General features: G+C 39.2%; 1 protein-coding gene and 1 pseudogene across 7 annotated transcripts in view; both read right to left on the bottom strand.

Moving 5' to 3' along the window:
• The window catches only part of DOCK3 (dedicator of cytokinesis 3), a 175,579-nt gene that overhangs the window by 114,937 nt on the left and 37,953 nt on the right, over positions 1-22,689 (bottom strand). For all 7 annotated transcript variants that reach the window (XM_070391345.1, XM_070391351.1, XM_070391347.1 and 4 more), the window contains exons 3-5: positions 17,693-17,733; positions 14,534-14,589; positions 11,916-12,012 (exon numbers count right to left, since the gene is read on the bottom strand). In XM_070391345.1, coding sequence (XP_070247446.1) covers positions 11,916-12,012; positions 14,534-14,589; positions 17,693-17,733 — 194 coding nt within the window. The remainder of the gene's footprint in view (positions 1-11,915; positions 12,013-14,533; positions 14,590-17,692; positions 17,734-22,689) is intronic.
• Positions 19,276-20,752, bottom strand: LOC138992540 (probable RNA-binding protein 23 pseudogene; annotated as a pseudogene).

Raw genomic sequence — 22,689 nt, 5'->3', positions numbered from 1 at the left:
TAAAATGTTTTAACATACTCAAAGGAGATTTTCATTTCTGCCAGAAGGTCAGGATGTACAAAAGAGAGGAAACAAAACAAATGAAAAGAGAAACAATTATTAACTATTAAAAAACAAGGTTGCCCTGGCCAGTGTTCTCGGCAGTTAGAGCGTCAGCCCACACACTGAAGGTCTCGGGTTCGATCCCCAGTCAAGGGTATACACCTGGGTTGCAGGTTCAAGCCCCGGCCCTGGTAGGGGCGGTGCAGGAGGCAACCAATCGATGTGTCTCTCACATCAATGCTTTTCTCCCTTTTTTCCCTCTTCACCCTCTCCCTTCCTCCCTTCCACTCTCTCTAAAAAAACACACCAAAATCAATGGGAAAATTATCCTCGGGCGAGGATTAACAAAAAACAGAAAAAAGCCCCACATACAACAAAGAAATGTAATCTTAGTTCACTATGTGGCTCTGATATAAAATTAGCTACACAGGCATAGTAGTAACTGCATATTGATTTAACAAAAAATATGTAACTATTTTGTAAGTATTGGAGTAGGGGAAGAGCATTTGAGTATAAAGAACATTCAGAGCTGAACTCTTATCTCCTCAACTTACTGGCAATAATCTGAACGACTGCTGATAAAAGTAAAAGAAGAAAGTGCCAAAGCAGGACTGTATCTGAACATCAAAAAGACAAAAATCAGCCCTGACTGGTTTGGCTCACTGGATAGAGCGTCGGCCTGTGGACTGAAGGGTCCCAGGTTCGATTCTGGTCAAGGGCATGTGCCTTGGTTGCGGGCACATCCCCGGTGGGAGGTGTGCAGGAGGCAGCTGATCGATGTTTCTCTCCCATCGATGTTTCTGACTCTCTGTCCCTCTCCCTTCCTCTCTGTAAAAAAATCAATAAAATATATATATAAAAATTTTTTAAAAAGACAAAAATCATAATCACAGAAAAAATACACTTGTAACATAGACAATGAACATATCAAAATTGCTACAGACTTTGCTTACCATCCTCAGACATCAATGCCAATGGAGATTACAGCCCAGAAGTCAAGAGAGGCTGAGACTCGCAAGGGCACAATGAAGAATTAGGAAAGAGCATTAAGAGCAATGAGGTAACATTAGACACCAAGGCCAAGGCCACCCACACCCTCGTATTTCCAATCACTGTGTACGGACGGGAGGCTTGCGGAGTGAATAGGCCGACAGAGAAAAATGGATTCACTGGGAACATGGTGCTGAGGAGAGCTCTATGGATACCATGGACCGCCAGAAAGACAAACAAGTGGGTCCTAGAGCCACTTAAGCCTGAAACATCGCTGGAGGCAAAAATGACAAAACTTCAAGCACATCACAAGGTAGCAGGATTCTTTGGAAAAAAACAATAATGCTGGGAAGAATAGAAGGCAGCAGGCAAAGAGGAACAGATATGAGAGAGACTGATTCCATAGAAGAAGCACAGACATGGGTCTACAGGAGCTGAGCAGGGCTGGTGAAGACAGGACAACGCTCATTCACAGAGTCACCAGGAGTCGACGCTAATATACATGTAATACAAGGCCACTAAATGAGTCCTAAAATTGTATGAATCAAGATATACATGAAAACAACATTATTTAGAAATGGGAATCGCAAAATAAATAACTAAAAGAGCTAGGTAAAATGGGTGGGCAGTGGAAATAAGGAATGGGGAGAGATAGGGCAAAGAACTGCTGTTTTTCATTAAAGGCCTAGTCGTCTTTTATGTACGATTTAAAAACCCATATATACATATTTTGCTGATTTCTTTAAAACATGAAATTTAAAAACCTCTACCATGAAAGGCCCTCACACACTCACATGAGTCTAAGTAAAATTGGGAAACTCTGAACAAGATAGGTGGATTATATCAATGTCAATATCCTGGTTGCAACACTGCAATATAGTTTTGGAGATATTATCATTGAAGGAAACTGAGTAAAGGTTACATAAAATCTCTCGGTATTGTTTCTTTTTTAAAAAAATTGATTTTAGAGAGCAAAGGAGAGAGTGATTGAGAAAGGGAGAGAGATCAAGACATTGAGAAAAATAGAAAAATCTATGAGAGAGAGAAACATCAACTGGTTGCCTCTTGCCACATGCCCTGAGCAGGGACTGACCCCAAAACCTGGGTAAGTGCCCTGACCGGGAATCAAACCCACCACCTTCCGGTGTATGGAACGATGCTCCAACCAAATGAGCCACCCCAGCCAGGGCTCTGCATCGCTTCTTCAGACTGTGAATCTATAATTACCTCACAATAAAAAGAAGGGAGACCATGAAATAAGTGCTCATCGTTAGAATGATTTGATGTTGTAAATAAATTAAATAACGCCCGAATTAGTGCCTAAATTCAGAGCTATTCCACTATAAATTCCGAAGATATTTTTTAGAAAGGAACTTTGTAAACTCAAAAATAGTATCTATATGGATGAAGGCCCACAAGCAGACACACCAACTTTGGAAAGGAGGAGAAACAAGAAAAGACATGCCCTACTAAATATTAAGACTTACTTTAGCATATATTAAGGCATCCCACAAAGCCATTTTAATAAAAATTGACGCACTACAGACAACAAAAAGGAGAGCCCAGAAGCAAACTCGTATGAGCAGCTGGTAGATAGTAGAGACGGCATTACAAATCAGCGGGGAGCAAACAGCTTGGTTAGTAGGTGGTGTGGGGAAAGCTGGCTTTAATATTGAGAAAAGTGAAGTTGGAATTCCAGATCTCCATCTGGAGGAGGAATTGCAGATGGTAAAGTCATAAATGTGAAAGGTAAAATCATGTAACTAATCAAATAAAAAGTAGTAGGAGTATCTTCTCGACTGAGATGGGGTACGATCTGTTAAACAAGGGTTATGGACAGAAAATCAGAGTTCCCCTTTACTTGGAAGTTTAAATACTTTGGGACCAAGAATATGTTAAAATAAAATGATAGTAAATGTCAGGAAGTTGTCATTCTAACAATACTGCCATTAATTAGGTGAGAAACAACACAATTGATAAGATCTGAATTATTATCGTCAGTATTGGCCCTTATTTTAATGACAGAATCAATCAGAAATTAAGCATACACTAAATGAAATAAAGAACAATTTACAGAAATTTAACAGTAGAGTAGATGATTCTGAGAATCAAAGCGACAAAGTGGAATACAAGGAAGCAAAAAACACCCAGTCAGAAGAGCAAAAAGAAAAAAGAATCCAAAAACATGAAGATAGCGTAAACAGCCTCAGGGACAACTTCAGGCACACCAACATTCGCATTATGGGGGTGCCAGAGGGGAAGACAGACAACAAGATATTGAAAACCTCTTTGAAGAAATAATGACAGAAATCTTTCCCTACCTGGTGAAAGAAATAGACTTATAAGTCCAGAAAGCACAGAGAGTCCCAAACAAGAGAAACCCAAAAAGGCTCACACCAAGACACATCATAACTAAAATGCCAAAGTTTAAACACAAGAGAGAATCTTAAAGCAGCAAGAGGAAGGCAATTAACTACAAGAGAGCACCCATATGACTATCAGCTGATTTCTCAATAGAAACTTTGTAGGCCAGAAGGGAGTGGCAAGCAATATTCAAAGTGATGAATAGAAAGGACCTACAACCAAGATTACTCTGCCCAGCAAAGCTCTCATTTAGAATTGAAGGTTAGATAAAGAGCTTCACAAACAAGAAAAAGCTAAAGGAGTGCATCACCACCAAACCAGTATTATATGAAATGTTGAAGGGTATTATTTAAGAAGAAGAGATAAAAAAAAAAAATGTGAACAATAAAATGGCAACAAATACAAATCTACCAACAAGTGAATCTAAAAATCAAAATAAACGAACAAGAAATCTAATGAACAAAATAAACTGGTGAATGAAACAGAATCAGAGGCATGGAAGCATGGAACAGACTGATGAATCTCAGAGGGAAGGGGGGGTGGGGGGAGATGAACCAAAGATCTTACCTATGGACACAGACAGAAGGGTGCTGAAGTCCTGTGGTGGGGCGAGACCTGGGTAGAGGGGAGCAATAGGGGGAGGGGGACATCTATAATACTCTCAACAATAATGATTTAGCTTCCCACATGTATGACAGATGCTGCTAAAATAAGCTGAAACTACTGAGGGAATCATTTTTAATCTGTATATTGTCTTAAAGAAAGAAAACCAGATTCCTTTACCAACTTATTTACAAGGGATCAGTTCTTGTCACCACTGCATTCTAAGGCATAACAAAACAGTTCTTTAAGTACACAATACATACTTGATGAAGGAATAAAAAAATGACACAAAGAAAAAATAGGTTCTATGAGAGGTATTTTAATAAAATTAACCACAAAATGTAAGTTCTATCACTAGGCTGTAAAGGTCATGAAGGCAGGTAATTGTGTCTATTTCATTGACTGTTGTATTCTAGAGATACAAAGTATTAGATAAGGAATGATTAATATTTCTAGGATGGAAGAATGAACAAAAAGCTCACAAGGTCTTCTTATAGGAAGAAAATTATAGAGAAAAGAACAAGGAAATGATTATCACAAAAGATAATGGTCATTTCAGCAGAGAAGGGAGCCTAAGGGGCTTCTAAATTACTGTAAATGTTTCTTTCTTTTTTATAAATTTATTTTTCAATTACAGTTGACCTACAACATATTAGTTACAGGTATACTATGTAACTTTTATATGTACCTAATGCATATGTAACTGCAATCCCAAAACAGAAGAGAGAACACAGAACAGAAGCAATATTTGAAAACTTAGACTTTTTCAAAGCCAATGAAAGACATCAAGCCATAGATTCAAGTAGTGCTGAGAACTCCCAACATGGCTGCAGATATTTAAAGGGGGACACAAAGAGAGGAAACCAAGAAGATCCTATCATAACTGTGTATTGCATACCCAGATATAAAATATTCAATACTTATCATTCCTTATATTTTTACACTCCAGTCAGCAAAATGCATATGCAATGAGCAGATGACATACTGAAGAGATACAGATAAGGCTATTCTAACCTAGATTTCCAACAGGATCCCCAGTCCAGAATATTCTAATATTCTGTACCATTTTCACCACAGAATAACAAAATGCTCCTGCAATTCCAGTATGTCTTCTCCCGGACTACCATCTAAAGGCAGCACAGGCGGCCCGGAGCTGTCTCACCTCCGCAGGCTGCCGGCCCCCAGCTCGGCTGGGCGAGTATCACTTCGAAAGACTCCCCCTCCAGCACGACCAGGGGCCTGGGGAGCCCAGAGGCCTGTGAGGGGCCCCCTGCACCCCTCTGGGGTCTGGCTTTTACCTGAGTCTCTCACCGCCAACTGCTGGCCATTCTTTTCACCCCCTGAAGCCCTCTCCCATGCACTGGGCCAAATGAAACGATAAAGCTCTTTGCAGCAAAATAGTAAGTAAATAAAGTTAAGTAAGTAAATAAAGGCAGCACAAAAATCCTGTCAGAACATGGGCCTATGCGCCTGTGTTTTTTATTCTGGAAATACTGAAAAAGTAAACAATGAACTGGAATGTAAAGAAGAGTGCAGGTCCGGGGCTGGTGTACAGAGGCGGTGGCGGTGCAGGCGCCATCCATCGCTGTGGGGCTCCGGGGCGGGCCGTCCTCACAGAAGCTCTCAGAGCCCCGCCCCTCCCCCCATGGGGACGGAGGACAACCCTGTGCCTCCTCAGGCTCCATGGGCTCTGAGATGACGGGGTTTGTGACACGGGCGCTTTCTGCCACCTCTCTAACTCCTGGTTTCTTCATCTATAAAATGGAAATCATCCTGTCTTCTTCCATGTTGTCATGTGGATTTGATTTTTTAAAAACATCTATAATATAGCAAGCTTTCTAAAAGTGTTAATAGCATTATCCATGTCCCCAGGTCTTCCCCAAACTACTGCAATATTTAAATAGAGACCAAAGGATGAGGAGGAGCTGGAAAGTGAAGAGCCAGGGGGTGAACATTCCAGGTAGAGAATGAGCAACAGCAAAGAGCCCAGGTGTGGACAGCTTAATGCCTTGGCTAATGGATAGTGGAGTGGAGACGCAGACAGGGGTCATGAGCAGGGGTTGGCATTTATTCTAAATGCAATAGGAACCACTGAAAGGCTGACCACCGAAGGGACACAATGATCCCACATGCATTTTAAAGAGACCAAGGTTCCTGTTGTATGGAGAAAGGAACAGAAGGAAAAGGAACTAAAAATGCCACGCACATCCCCTTTCCTTCGGTCTTCTCTTTATTTAGGCCAGTGTTACACAGCTCTTCCCCACGAATCAAATCAGTAAGAAAAGATGTGGAGACGGAGAGAAGCTGAGCGACGTAGATAGCTACTGAAAGATCATACATGTAAAAACTGAGGAAGAAAGAGAAATTAACAATTAAAAGACGGGATGGAAGTTTCTTGGAGGGCAATGAGATTTTTCCTTTTTAACTTTATCAAATAAATACATCATAATTCTTAACCGGTCCCAACTGGAGACTTGTAATTGTCCCTGTCTACAATCACCAGTGAGGGTGCGCAGCCCCCTTTCACTATCTTAGTGATCCAGGGAAGGCACGTCTGCGTCAGAGTCTTGTAAGTAAAACTGCTTTGTAGAAGGATGGGCACATTTAACAGATTAATAAATATCGCCAAATTGCACTCCAAAATGTTTATATCTACATCAACATCAAACAGTAGGTATTGTCAATCATTTAGTCTCATCAATCTGATAAGTAAAAGTCCGTACCTCCTCTTAATTTGTATTTATCTCTATGAATGGTTGAGCATGTTTTAATATGTTTACTAGTGGTTTGTACTTCCTTTATAATGAAATGCCTGCATAAACATCTTACTGTTAGAGTCTAGAAGAATATCACCAACAGCTGTTATTGAGTACTGCTTTTGGTTCTGTCCAAAATTCTTCCAGGAACTTTAAAATCACTCTGCTACAGCCCTAACCAGTTTGGCTCAGTGGATAGAGCGTCGGCCTGCGGACTGAAGGGTCCCAGGTTCGATCCAGTCAAGGGCATGTACCTTGGTTGTGGGCACATCCCCAGTGGGAGATGTGCAGGAGGCAGCTGATTGATGTTTCTAACTCTCTATCCCTCTCCCTTCCTCTTTGCAAAAAAAAAAATCAATGAAATACATATTTTTCATTGAAAAAATATATTTTTCTTCAAAAATATAAAAAAATGATTCTGCTACATTTGTATGTTTTTTTAAAGGTAACCGCTCTAATGCAGAATAAAAAGCCAAATAACACTTGCATTTATAAACTAAGACAATAGTAAAATGTGGAGCCATGAAGCAAGCTAACAGCATGGGCACAAATGTTTGTGAGTCTGTATGTAAAAATGTGAGCATGGCAAGAATTGGCTGAAGATCCCTGGGGCAACACAGACCCAAACCAGAGTCCACCTGCTCTTCCAGGACACGTTTGCCAGTTGGCTGCCTGGGAGGTCAGGGGTGAGCTCCTGGTCTACTGGCCAACCGGCCTGGTCTGCACGGAAGCCCACTCGTGTCAGAGAAGAAAAGGCATAATGGCACATCCCCAAAGGCCAGAACACGGAGCTCTCTCAGGATCAAGGAAAGGAGAAACTGTGCCTCCAAGTGAAGAAGGCATTGGAAGCTACGTGGACCCCTTTTAACTGTTCATATTTGGATGCTACTCATTTGGAGGAAGCAATGTTTAAACCAAGTCTCAGGACATTTTTACACCCCACTTCTGAATCCTGACTTAGACAACATTGCCTTCCTTTAACTGTATAGGGGAAGTTTGGCTGCCCTTCACATTTCTGGTAACTTTAGCAGTATTATTAAAATAAACTCTTTATAAAGATATGCATACTGGCATTGATATCCAAAATTAACTACTGCTGTTAATGGACATTATATGTGGTCTCAACATTCTACATATGGTCTTGCAAACAGGAGGTTCAACTTAATGAGAGAATAAATGGCTATAATAAATTGATGTACCAGGTTGGTACGTCAATTCATACTGTGCCTCAGTATCCTCCTTTATAAAACAGAATAACTGTACCTCCTCATAGACTTTTGTAATGACTAAATTAGATCAGATAAATATTCAATACAAGGTAATTTTAAAATAGAACTACCAACTACCTTTATTAATACACTAAATTTTAAAAGATCAAGGATGATAAATTTATAGAATATATTCTTTATTATGAATAGAATTTCTAAAATTAATCAATGTATAAAGAAACACTTGTTACAGTTCAATATTCAGGGTGTCCCAAAAAATATATACACACTTTGAATAATTATTAATTCCAATGGGTTAAATCTGAAAAGAAAGAAACATCAATTGAGCTATCAACTGTTAAGTGTGTATACGTTTTTTGGGGACATCCTGTATTAATCCCACCAATGTATGTTCAACAGCAGAAAATCAGTATTGTGATAGAGACTGGAAAGAAACAAAAGTAACTAAGAACACACGTTATGTGGTCCTTATGAGAGGTCATTACAAAGATAAGAAGTACTCTTTGCTGAAACATTAAAATGTTTATGGCTGAAAAAGATGAAACACCAAGACACGCAAAATGGACTGGAGATTGGAGAATGTTGCCTAGAGAACAGAGTTAGTATGTGGTTGCTAGGCAATGAGTTTCCAGGCGACAGCAACTTCGGATTGCAGCAGTGTGCTGCTCCTATAAATGATACTACGCTTGGACAACTTTAGAATCCTTTTGTAACACCTTTTCTCATACATAAGCCTGAGCTTAGGCTGACAACATAGGGAACAGAGTTCTATATAAATGTATATTTTTTTAGACTATGTAATTTAATCTGCCTCTCCAATATTTTAATGCAATTCTTTTAAAAGATAAAACATGCCAACCCTGGCTGGGTAGCTCAGTTGGTTAGAGCACTGTCCCAATACACCAAGGTTGTGGGTTCGAGTCCAGTCAGGGCACATACAAGAAGCAACTAATGAATGCATAAATAAATGAAACAACAAATCTGTGTTTTTCTCTCTTTCCCTTTCTCTCTCTAAAATCAATAAAATTAAAATATAAAACATGCCAGAGGTAAGTCAGAAAGATCTACTATATGTAAAGAGAAAATCCAAAGGAATATGATTATTCAAAACATTAAAAAGGCAAGATAAACTGTAATAGAGTGGTTTTTTTAAATCTCAAAAAATGTTCTAGTAAGAATAAGAACCAACCTAAGAAAGACTCTAGTAAAATTATGTCATTGTGTAACTGGGTGGGGAGAGTGTGGGTAGTGTGGATTTGTTACATTTGCATATTAGACATGGCATTTGTAGTAGCCAAACTCATCTTCACAGTTGAATATGAATTTATCATTCTTGAAGACATGTGTCACAGACAAACTCAAACAAAGATGATGAAAGAGTTTTATGATAAGGAGGAATAAATGGACAGCATATATTTGGATTTTATTTTAGATTGTAATTCCACACTTGCATAATTTTTAATAAAGATTTTTTTTTTAATATATTTTATTGATTTTTTTACAGAGAGGAAGGGAGAGAGATAGAGTTAGAAACATCGATGAGAGAGAAACACCGATCAGCTGCCTCCTGCACATCTCCTACTGGAGAAGTGCCCGCAACCCAGGTACATGCCCTTGACCGGAATCGAACCTGGGACCTTTTAGTCCGCAGGCCGACGCTCTATCCACTGAGCCAAACCGGTTTCGGCTTAATAAAGATTTTTAAAATAAATTTTAGGTTCTCAGCAAAGTCAAGAAGCTACAGAGATTTCCCATATGCCCTTACCGCACAGATGCACAGCCTTCCCCATTATCCAATCCCCACCCGGAGTGTACATTTGTTACAACTGATGAACTTCTATTTGCACACCACCACCTAAAGTTGGTATTTCCCATCAGGGCTCCATCTATGGGTTAAACAAGTGTGCAGTCACATGCTGGTAGCACAGAGCTGTTTCCCTGCCCTAAAGCCTCTGTGCTCTGCCTGTTCATCTTCCTTCCCATAGCCACCGATCTCCTTTCTGTCTCTGTAGTTTTGGCTTTTCCAGGTTGTCATATAATTGAAATCACTCAGGATATAGTCCTTTCAGGTTGGTTCCTTCATTTAGCAATATGTACTTAAGGTTCTTCCATGTCTTTTCATGGCTTGATAGCTCATTTTCTGTTTAATGCTAAACAATACTCCATTGTTTGGAGGTACCAGTTTATTAATCCATCACCTACTGAAGGACCTCTTGGTTGCTTTCAAGTACAATTATGAAAAAATCTGCTATAGGCATCCTCGTGCAGATTTTGTGTGGACATAGCTTTTAATTTGCATAGTTTTTTTTTTTTCCTTTATCAGTTCACTCATCTAGCTCTTCCACCACGCTTTAACTTCTCTAGAGTAAAGACCATAGGCCATTTATCTTCCTACTTCCAGGCCCTAACAGGAAGGGTCTGGGTATATGATAGGTTCTCAATAAATGTTGGTTGAACATGACAGACTGAATCAGACCAATGCTATTCAAATAAGTACGTTATTAGAAAGTAGTGAATCACGAGTTCAGACTCCAAATATTTGGGGATGAAGGAGTGACAACATATAGAGTAGATATTTAAAAAGGTCAGCACAAGATAGACTGCACAGGAAACAAAAGCATGCTACACTGGCATAGGATTTTAAAAGTTATTTAAAAAAAAGACTGGCAAAAATATATTGGAGTAGGGCCACATGAGTACATCATGGGAACAATACATCCTTGGTTTATTACATGAATTTAAAATATTCAATTTCAGTGGCTCTAAAAACCTATTCATACTTGGGGAAAACTGCTGATCTTAGGTATGACAGTGGTCTCTGAGTTCAAGTCCTCTTTTAATTATTTCTGTATGTTCTGGTGCCCAGCACAATGCCTGGCACATCATAGTAGTGCTTCATACATACTTGTTGAACTGCTATAGGCAGAACTGTCATTTTAATTGGGTAACACAATGTACACCGATTTCAAAGCCCACGAATGTGATAAACTGCACAATGAGAACCAAGTAAAGCTCTCCATGATGCCCTTGGTAAAAATCACCCAGACCTTTTTCATCTATTAAGTGGAAAACAAAACAAAAAATTTAATATTAATGAGGCTGTGTGAAAAAAATAAGATACATCTGATATACTGGTAAGAGTATAAATGAAAAAATATTGTTGAAAAGCAAAATTTCCTCTTTAACAAATTACTTAAAACAACAATTAAAAATACAATTGAAAATTAGTATACAAAGGTGTTCACTAAGGGTTTTTAATAGTAATAAAGTTAAGAGCATATGTCCAATACAGTATACAACATCCATATGGTAACATATGACTATTCATTTTAAAATTGTTATTAACAAAAACTTTGTGATTATTAGGAGTAAAGTCAAATGGGTTTACTCCATCTTGTTCAGAACCCAAACCCTGTCACTTATTTTTGGTCTAAATTTTGTGTCTTATCACTCTCTACCCTATATTTCCAGAGGAGTTGCCTGGGTTATTAACTCTTGGCCTAACAGAGTGGCATGTAGACATGTCTTTTACGTTTAGTAGCTGTAAGAAACTGTTGATACAACTTCTTGGCCTTTACCTACCATTAGGTTCACAACGTAACTCTCCAGTTTGCTCACTTATTCGGCAAATACCTGTTTTATGGAAGCTTCCAGGGATCCAACAATGAGTAAGATAACTAAAACCCCGGGTGTTATGGATCTTACATTTTACTTACTGAGACAGGGTGGAGACTGCAGGCATGTGAATAATATGTTCTCTTCAGGTTGATAAAAACTCAGCCCATTTTTCAACTAATATTAAGAACATACATTTGAAAAACTGCAAATATTCAAAAACCTAAAAATTTTGCAATTGGCATAGGCAAGGCAATTTTTTCACTTGATACAATGGAACTTTAATGATATGATAAACTAATTATCAACTACTTACCACATAGAGTTGTTTCCACAGACTGGCCCATTCTTGTAGAGTTGCTGTAACCTCAGTCACAATGGAATCTTCAAGAGGAACCACAGTTTCATACTGCCTACGACCACGAAAAACAGCCACACTATCTTTGATAAATTACCAGAATACTGTGTATTGCCCATTTCAACATGTGTAACTCAAATTTTAAATTAATGCAAATATAAAAAGAGATACACCTAATTGATTTAAGATCCTTTGCATTAATATCCTGCAATAGTGTAAGTCAAACATGTCAAACTCGCGGCCCACAATGAATATTTTTGTGGCCCAGCCAATATAATGGTATGTAGGAAACATTTTAATAAAAATTTCATAACTTAATTTTTACAATATCCTGTTATACATAATTATTAATAATGAACTACAACATTTGCTAATGACTGATTACTATAATCGCATTGCACGCATTTCCCTTACGCGCCTTACTCACAGGCGCACCATTTCTCTCCACTAATACTAGCAGCAAATATTTTAGCAACCAATTGCCACATCATTAGTCTTGTACTGACTTGGTGTTCGCAACAGGAAATATTTCACTTTCGAAAAACAAAGAAAAAAAGGTTTATTTGCATTACGCTTATTGATTTGTGGAGTTATTCAGTGTCTGGTAAGTTAATGTTCAAGAAAAAATATTAATTTTTATTAAAATATTCTATTATTTTATGTTAACAATGACTCATTTATTTCAGCCCTTTGTATTCAGCATGTCTCTATCGAAATAAACCTACATTTCTATGAAAATTTAAGCTTTTGTTTTTTTGTGGCCCACATAACCTTGTTTATTTGTCCCATGTTAGCCTTTGAGTTTGACATGGTGTAAGTGAAGTGAATTAATGTAAAACATATGGGTTTTGATATATATGTACATACACAAACACACACATACCGCTCTGTCTTCAATTTTACTTTTTTAGAAATACATACTGCCTTTAAGACAAACTTTTTAAAATACCATTTTCAGCTTTTTTCTCTTTAAAGAAAGACAATAAGCATTGCCCAAGTCTTGCTTATATTATTTTTTTTAATCCTCACCCAAGGATATTTTTTGATTTTTAGAGAGAGAGGAAGGAAGACAGAGAGAGAAACATCAGTGTGAAAGAGAAATATCTATCACAGTGGTTCTCAACCTTGGCTGCACATTAGAATCACCTGGGAATGTTTTTAAAATCCTGATTTCTGGGCCTCATCCTCCGGAAATTCTGTTTCTTTGTTATGGGGTGGGGCCACAACATTAGTAATTCCTGTAGGATCAATAACTTGGCCTCTCAATTCTTATTTTCCCTACTTCCTAGCCAGGCTACTTTGGTAAAGATACTTGAACTTTCAAAGTTTTGTCTATCGCATCTGAAATAAGCAGATAATCCCATCTACCAATCTGGGATTCCAACGTGTAATGTAATGGGTGTAAAGTCTCAAATACAATGCCCAGGATATAAAATATTTAATAAATGATACCTATTGTTGACTCTTAAAATACTTAATATTTTAATTTTCACCCAGCCAGTGTGGATCAGTGGTTGAGCATCAACCTATAAACCAGGAGATCATAGTTTGATTCCCAGTCAGGGCACATGCCTGGGTTGTAGGCTTGATCCCTGGCGGGGGGTGAGCAGGAGGCAGCCAATCAATGATTCTCTCTTATCTCTGACATTTATCTCTCTCTCTCTCTCTCTCTCTTCCTCTCTAAAATCAATATATTTTTTTAAAAACATGTTTTTTAATTTTCATTATAAATTATCAAAGTGCATCTAGAATAAAGCAATATAAAAATGAGTTAAATTTTATATTGTACTTTTAAAACATATTTTACAAAGACTTCTCATCAAAATAGCTCTATAAATTCATATTTGACATATTTCCTCACCTCCAAATATATTTCAGGAACAAATACAAAACAGAAAACCTAATACATTTCTAAACTCCCAGATAAAATGAACATCTCAATAGAGCAGCAACAGTTCAGGGGGAACACACACACACAACAGTGAAAACCAGGGTGAAATCACAGGCCTCCCAGGCTTTGGAGTCAAAAGCTAGCAATGACAACTAGGAGCTCAGATGTAGAGGGAGAACAGGAACAAAAAGTACTCAAAAAGGCCAGGTTCACCACTTGCAAGATACCACTGAGGAGATCACCACTACCTTTTTATCCTTAACATATGCCTTCAATGTTTTTTCAATTTCTATCAGCAAAAAAAAAAGATTTTAAAAGTCTCCCTCACTTTGATATATATAAACAAAATGTGAAATTTATCACTAACTCCTATTCTACCAAGGATTGTTCTTAAAATAGTACTAGTACATCATTTAAAAAAATACTGTATGCAAAATTGTTTTTATAAAATTCACAACTCAGGTTATCTTTCCAGGACACAGGAAAACAAATTAAAGTTGTCAGTATTTTAACAAAAAATTATGTCCTCAGAATTACATATGATGAATAAAGCAAGTATATTTTTGGCAGGAAAACATGTCAATAGCATATATTTATACAATAACCAAAAAACAAAAAATCAAAACCAAAGCCCTCCTCTGCAACCGACAAAAACTAAATAAATTTATTAAGGCCAACTACTCACCCCCTATTACTGACAATTGCCTTTTTTAAGTGAATGTAATTTGCAGGAAAGATCCCCTGTAAAAGAGAAAAGATTTTCTGTTAGAAAAAATAATTTGTGATTAATCTCTCACATATACTAAAACAGAAGTCAGATTTCAGCATAGAAATACTCTATCAACAACATAATAGATCTGTTGATATAGCAACCATTTTCCTAATTAAGAATGCAATGTTTTACAAATTATATTATATATTCATTGTCATTTTCAATCAGAGTCTATCCTCAGGGAAAAATTGTGATCTTAACTACAAACTATATTTTTTTTAAGTTACAGATTGAAAATATTCCATCAAATCAGTCTCAGGATATAAAATGTAGAGCTTGGCATGGATCTAAAATCAACAATATTGTCTAGCCAACACCTCCCAGATTATTCTGCTCAGCGCTAGAGAAACAATTCTCAGACTCTGGCTAATATTTGTATTCAAAAGAATTTATCAATTTGGGAGCCTCTATAACTAATTTTTCTTTTATTCTTTCTAAATGATTTCCACTTTGGTATTTGCCATAAAATGATTTCAATTCCTAATGGATAAAAAATGTATTTTGTTTTAAAAAATTAAGTTTTCCAATCAATGTTTCATCCTTTTCCTGATGTATTAAACTCCTTTCACATAAAACACAAATCACATTTTTTATTTCTTCTTTTACCCACAAATGGCCTAAATTTTTTATTTGACCATCACCACTAACAATAATAAATTCAATCTATACCACACAAGGCCATCAGCAGCTAAACTACAGTAATGCATTTTATAGTTTAGTGTACACATCTTTCACCTCCTCGGTTAAATTTATTCCTCAATATTTTATTGTTTTATGCCAGTGTGAACTGGATTGTTTTCTTTACTTCTTTTTCAGATATTTAATTGTTAGTATATAGAAACACAACTAATTTCTGTGTGTTAATTATATGCCCTGCAATTTTACTTAATTTGTTGATTAGTTCTAGCAGTTTTTTTGGTGGAACCTTAGGATTTTATACAAATAATATCATCTGCAAACAAATAAAATTTTATTTCTTCCTTCCCAATATGAAGACCTTTTAATTCCTTTTCTTACTAGCTAGGACTTCCCAGTGCTATGTTAAGTAAGAGTGCTGAGCCCTAACTGGTTTGTTTCAGTGGATAGAGCGTCGGCCTGCGGATTGAAGGGTCCCAGGTTTGATTCTGGTCAAGGGCATGTACCTTGGTTGCAGGCACATCCCCAGTAGGGAGTGTGCAGGAGGCAGCTGATCGATGTTTCTCTCTCATCAATGTTTCTAACTCTCTCTCCCTCTCCTTCTCCCTCCCCCCTCCTCTCTGTAAAAAAAGAAATCAATAAAATATATATTTTAAAAAGAAGAATGGTGAGAGCGGCCACCCCTGTCTATGTGATACTGGCTGTGGGCTTGTCATATATAGTCTTTATTAAGTTGGGGTATGTTCCTTCTAAACCAAATTTGTTAATAGCTATGAAAAACCTACTGAAATTCTTCTTGTGACCATATTATTAAGAAAAATGTATAGAGCCCTGACCGGTTTGGCTCAGTGGATAGAGCGTCAGCCTGCGGACTACTTAGGGCATGTACCTCAGTGGCAGACTCAATCCTGACCCTGTTCGGGGCACATGCGGGAGGCAACCAATCTATGTTTCTCTGTCTGTCTCTCTCCCTCTCTTCCACTCTCTCTAAAAATCAATGGAAAAAATATCCTCAGGTGAGGATTAACAAAAAAAACAGCAAAAAACTGTATTCATGCTATAAAGAGCTATTAATATTAATCTTGGGCCCACATGATAAAATAAGAACATACTGGCTTTCACATTAGACTAACTCAAACCTCAACTTGTAAGCATTGTGGGCTTGGCAAATTGCTTGGCCTTTCTGAACTTGAACATCCTCAACTATAAAATATAGATGATATCAGTACTTAGAAAGTAATTATGAGGATGAATGAGACAATATATCGGAAATTTTTAATACTGTATCAGGCACACAGTAGATCTTCGATAAATGTGAACTCATCAAATCTCACAAGAAAAAAAAAGTATCTGGCCCAAAATATCCATAGTGCCTAGGATGAGAAGCCCTGGCTATGAGAATTTAAGGTTTGAAGATATTGTCTTCTCATAGTTATTACCTTAAAAACTAACCAATTAGCTCTGGCTGGCGTGGTTCAGTGGTTAGAGCGTCAGCCCACAGACCAAAGGGTTGTGGATTAGATTCCTGGTCAAGGGCATGTACCCCATTTGCAGGATCCCTAGCCCAGGTAGGGGCGCATGCAGGAGGCAACCAATCAATGTGCTTCTCTCACATCAATATTTCTCTCTGTCTTTCTCTGTCTCTTCCACTCTTTCTAAAATCAATGGAAAAATATCCTCGGGTGAGGATTAAAAAAAAAAAGATTTTTCAAATATATTGAGAAGAGTGTTCCTAAGTATATTATAACTGCTAATTAAAATATTATTTTGTTTGCTCAAATTAACATTAATTGGTAACAGAATAAACATAAAAAATCTAGTTAATAAAATTAGTATTCTACACTTATAAGTCTTGTTTAAATTCATATTTTTAACAACATTATGATCAACAAAAAATCTAATTGAATATTATTTGAAAATCTTTTCATTTTGTATTTTACAAAACAAAATTCATCTAACTAATCACATGGCTCCACAAAACTGGGCCTTAGAACAAGTCGATTTAGTTTTGTCAACCAAACAACTTGTACGCATGCATATAAGCATAACCAATGGACACAGACAGTATGGGGGTGAGGGCATGTGCTGGGGGGAGGCAGCAGCTGGGGAGAGGTCAAAGGCGGGGGGGGGGGGGGGCGGAGAGACATATGTAATACTTTCAACAATGAAGAATTTAAATTTTAAAAAATTTAAATGTCCTAATAGGCTTTTCCAAAATACGCTTTCCAGCTCTGGCCATATATGTATTTCCTATCCTTTAAAATAAGAACCATTCTAACAGTGCTGGACCGAGCAGAGACTGAGACGGCTCTGAGAAGGAAGAAAGGAGTGTGGCCTCTGTAAAATATTTTAAAGGGCAAGTAAGGATTGTTTTTATATAAAACAAACATACTAGGCAGCTCCTACATTAGAAAAAGTAATAAAATTATTCAGTACCTTTACATTTGGCTTCTTTGTTGAAACTCCTCTGTACCAACCTAAAACGAAGCATACAAAGGACATTAAAATCACATTGCTGTCATTTTCTGTGAGACATGAGCATTGTTAGAAAAAAATAATTAACTGTGCCTTCATTAGTAGTAATTTACTCCAAAAGGAACGGCCTTACAATAAATACAACATTCTCAATTGTCTTCAGAAAGGATAACGCCCTGGGACTAGGTCCATCTCTGCTGTCGCAGGGTAACATTTCCTTGTGTTTTTACAGCCAGGTAGCATTCCATTGTGTAAATATACCACAGCGTTTTTATCCACCATCTACTGGTGAACACTTGGGCTGCTTCCAAATATTGGCTATTGTCCTAGTAAATAACGCTGCAATAAACACAGAGGTGCATAGATTCTTCTGAATGAAGAGTTTCAGGTTTCTTCAGATATATTCCCAGAAGTGGAACCGCAGGGTCAGAAGGCAGTTCCAGCTTTGTTTTCGGTAACTCCATCCTGCTTTCCACGGTGGCTGCACCAATCGCATTCCCACCAACAGTGCACGAGGCTCCCTGTTCTCCACAGCCTCCCAACACTTGTTGTTTGTTGATTAATGACAGGCTTTCCGACAGGTGTGAGGTGATAGCTCCTTGCGGTTTTGATTTGCATCTCTCTGATGATTAGTGACTGAGCATCTTTTCAACTGTCTACTGGCCATGTGCATGTCCTCTTTGGAGAAGTATCTATTCAGGTCCTCTGCCCTTTTTTTTTTTTTTTTTTGCCTTTTGTACAAAGTTTATATATACATATAATTTATGTACACAGACTCAAGGATATAAAGTCCAGTGAGAAGGGCTCACATGTGCCCAAGCAGGGGACAGGAGCGGCTTTAGCGCCGGGGTGGAGCCCACAGTGAGGCACGTCAGAAGTAGTGGAGAGTAGCAGCCTCTTCACCAGCCTCCCTTCCTGGACCAAAGGAAGGACCTGGGAGGAAGGACAACTAACTATACAAAAGAAGATGGAAGATACTGGAAAGGTACCCCATCTTTCACTAAACTCCTGAATGCCCCTAAGACATCCAAAATACCTGCAGGATAGATCGTTTCTATAGCTCCCAGCAAACTGCAGAGCCCACGGTAGTTCTGGCCCCAAACTGCGGTCTAAGGCAGGCTTTACAATGCACATACATGTCCAAGCTATCTTCCAGGGCTCTTGTAGCATCAAGCCAGCACCTTCAAGGTTCAGCCCCCAAACTGAAAAATCCTCTTGGACCACAAGGCTTAAGGGTTTTTCCTTGACAAAATTGTAGGGTAAAGGTATAGGGGACAAGAAATCAGTTCTTCAGTTAATGCCCTAAAGCCTTCTCAACAGAGGAGGAATCGAGGAATCACTAAGAGGTGGTTGGAAAGGGCAATGAAGATCATCCCAGGAGATGGTATACATGGAGAAACAGGTGTTCAATAATTCTCTTCAACTAGTGGTTGCTCAGCAGAGTCCATTCCCAGTGGGTCCATCAGCAGGAGCTCTTCTTGGTGTCTAAGGGTGACCCCAATTCCCCCAGAGTTCATGTCCATGGCTTCAGGATGGCTTGATCCACAAAATGGATAGAAGGGGCCGTAGAATGGTAGATATGAAGGGAGTGGCAGGACCCAGAGGCATAGGGAGGCCATGTACTGTGCCATTGATTTACTTGGGGCAAAGAGAAGAGGTAAATGGAAGTCAAACGAAAGAAAATAACCAGAGTCTAAAATGAATGAGGTCCTGCGACTCACATGGTCTGGAGGGTAAAAAGGCTGGAAAGCTGGAAGCACTGGGAGGCAATTGCCCGAGAGGCAAGGTTCAGGGCTGGACTCAGAGCAGTCAGAGCTGCTGGGTTTAGGGCCCCAAGTGAACTGCTCCGTTCAGCTGCAAAGCAGCAGGTTGGGCAGCGGCAGCAGCAGCGGCGGCTGTGGTTGGCAGCTGGATTCCAGAGCCTTCTGCCAATTTGGCCGTGAGCTGCAAACGTCCACCTGCTGATCCGATTCAGCTCCTGGTCTCCATCAGGAAAAGTGATGTCTGCGCCACCATCCAGTCGCTCAGTCACATGGCCAGCTCTCATAGGTCGACCAGCAAGCTCAAGGCCATTCAACTGTTCCAGGGCCCGTCGGGCACACTCAGAGTCAGAGAACGTAAGGAAACCATAACCTTTAGAGCGGCCTGTATCTGAGTCCTTCATCAGGACAATATTATCAATTTTGCCAAAGGGCTCAAAGATGCCCCGGAGCATGTCCTCGGTAATACTGCAGTGCAGGGAGCCCACACAGAGGCGCATTGGTCCACCACTGCCTTCTGCAGGCTGTTGGCCATGGCTGCCAGTCGGTTTTTCTCAGCCTGTGAGGCCTGTACAATGATAGGCACCCCCAGCAGCTGCTGCCCTATCAACCCAATGGCCAGTGGCACAGACTGGATTTCACAGAATTCCACATTGGCAATGCCCTTAGAACGACGTGAGTTCCGATCTGAGATGACACGTATGTCACGAACCTTGCCAATAGCAGAGAAAAAGTCCTCCAGGTCTCGAGGCCGAACGCGGGCGACTAACTGCACACAGAAAGCTGTTCGGGCACCACGCTCCTCGGGACTCAGATTACCAATCGACTCCCTGACCGGACTCTTCTCTGCAATGAGGACTCTTGCTGTGCCCATGCCGATGCCCAGCGGCAAGTGGTGGACTCCTGTGGTGAACACGATTCTCAGGACGTGGGGCCCGACTTCTGGACTCACTACTACGTTGAAGATCCCAGCTTTGGCTGTGGTGACGATGCTGCCGATCTCGACTTCGGCTCCGACTACTTCTCCGTCTATGCCGATCCCGGTCTCGACTACGGTCTTGACTACGACTGCGATTCCTATCCCTGCTTTTACTATGGCTCCGACTCTTCTTCTTGCCTCCGCACTGGTGCTGCTGCTGGTGTTGCTAGGGCCGAACTTTTTAACCTCCTTCCTTTGCTGCTCATCCTCCTCTTTTTTATAGGGAGCCTCCAGCATGGCCTCAATCACTACATCAAAGTCATCGGATGCCAGCACAGCAGATCAGTTCCGGGTCCCCGCGGGGGTAGGGGGCCCCGGTCTTCTCTGCTCCTTCGGGTTTGTTGGAGGGTGTGAAGCTCGGCTGTTTTCAGAGCCTCAGCAGTAAAAGCCCCACTGCAGCCGGAACCGCTCCTCTCCCCGCAAAATGGCCTGCCCATTTTTTAATTGGATTGTTTTTTTTGGTGTAAAGTTGTGTAAGTTCTTTAAAATTTTGGATATTAACCCCTTATCAGATGTATCATTGACAAATATGTTCTCCCATTCAGTGGGCTGTCTTTTCATTTTGTTGATTTCCTTTTCTGTGCAAAAAAATCTTTAGTTTAATGTAGTCCCCATTTGTTCATTTTTCTTTTGTTTCCCTTGCCCAAGGAAATATTTTTAAAAATACTGCTATGAGAAATGCCCACGATTTTACTGCCTATATTTTCTTGTAGGATTTTTATGTTTTCGAGTCTTACATTTAAGTCTTTAATCCATTTTGAGCTTATTCTTGTGTATCATGTAAGAAGGTGGTCTAGTTTCATCTTTTTGCACATATCTGTCCAATTCTCCCAACACCATTTATTGAAGAGACTGTCTTTACCCCATTGCATGTTCTTGCCTCCTTTGTCAAATATCAATTGACCATAAAGACGCTGGCTTATTTCTGGCCTCTATTCTGTTCCATTGATCTACATGTTTGTTTTTTATGTCAGCACCATGCTGGGCTTTTTGTTGTTGTTGTTTTTTTAAATATATTTCATTGGTTTTTTACAGAGAGGAAGAGAGAGGGATAGAGAGTTAGAAACATCGATGAGAGAGAAACATCGATCAGCTGCCTCCTGCACACCTCCTACTGGGGATGTGCCCACAACCAAGGTACATGCCCTTGACCGGAATCGAACCTGGGACCTTTTAGTCCGCAGGCCAACGCTCTATTCACTGAGCCAAACTGGTTAGGGCCACCATGCTGTTTTGATTACTGTGGCCTTGTAGTATAGTTTGATATAAGGTCATGATTCCAACTTTGTTCTTTCTCAAGATTGCTGAGGCTAGTCAGGGTCTTTTGTGGTTCCATATAAATTTTCCGAATATTTGTTCTAGTTCCATGAAATACGTCATTGGTAACTTGATAGGAATTGTACTGAATCTATAGATTGCTTTTAATCATGTTAATTCTTCCTATCCAGAGTATTATGCTAAGTCAGTCAGTTAGAGAAAAGACAAATACCATGTGATTTCACTTATATGTGGAATCTACTGAACAACATAAATAAAAATAGAAACAGATTCATAGATACAGAGAACAGACTGACAGCTGTCAGAGAAAAGGGGGTTTGGAGGACTTGGTGAAAAAAGGTGAAGGGATTAAACAAACAAAAAATACTCATAAATACAGACAACAGTGTGGTGATTACCAGAAGGAAAGGAGGGGGGGTGAGTGGAGGTAGAAGAGGATAAAGGGGAATAAATGGTGATGGAAGGAGACTTGAGTCGTAATACATTATGCAGATAATGTATTATAGAATTGTATACTTGTCACCTATATAATTCTATTAACCAATGTCATCCCAATAAATTTTTTAAAAAAGAACTTGGCAAAAAAAAAAAAAAAAAAAAAAAAGGCACAAAGCTCTTTCAACTGAGTAAGATACAAAAAACTAGAAAAGACCTCAGAGGACATGTAATCCAACTCCATGAAACTCCCCAGAGGGCCGGCCAGTGTGGTTTAGTGGTTGAGCATCAACCCATGAACCAAGAGGTCACTGGTTCAATTCCCAGTGTCAATGTTTCTCTCTCATTAATGTTTCTATCCTTCTAACCCTCTCCTTTCCTCTCTCTTTAAAATCAACAAGAACATATATTTTGTTAAAATCCCCAACCCAGCCTGTGTGCTCTGTGGTTGAGTGTCAACCGATTCCCAGGGGTGCGGGCTTGATCCCCAGTAGGAGGCGTGCAAG

The sequence above is a fragment of the Myotis yumanensis genome, unplaced genomic scaffold (genome assembly GCF_028538775.1).
Source record: "Myotis yumanensis isolate MYYU_CA2020_CCGP unplaced genomic scaffold, mMyoYum1.0.hap1 SCAF_14, whole genome shotgun sequence".
Classification (NCBI taxonomy): Eukaryota; Metazoa; Chordata; class Mammalia; order Chiroptera; family Vespertilionidae; genus Myotis; species Myotis yumanensis.
Note: the sequence above shows the minus strand (reverse complement) of the source record. Positions and strands in the feature narration are given on the sequence as shown.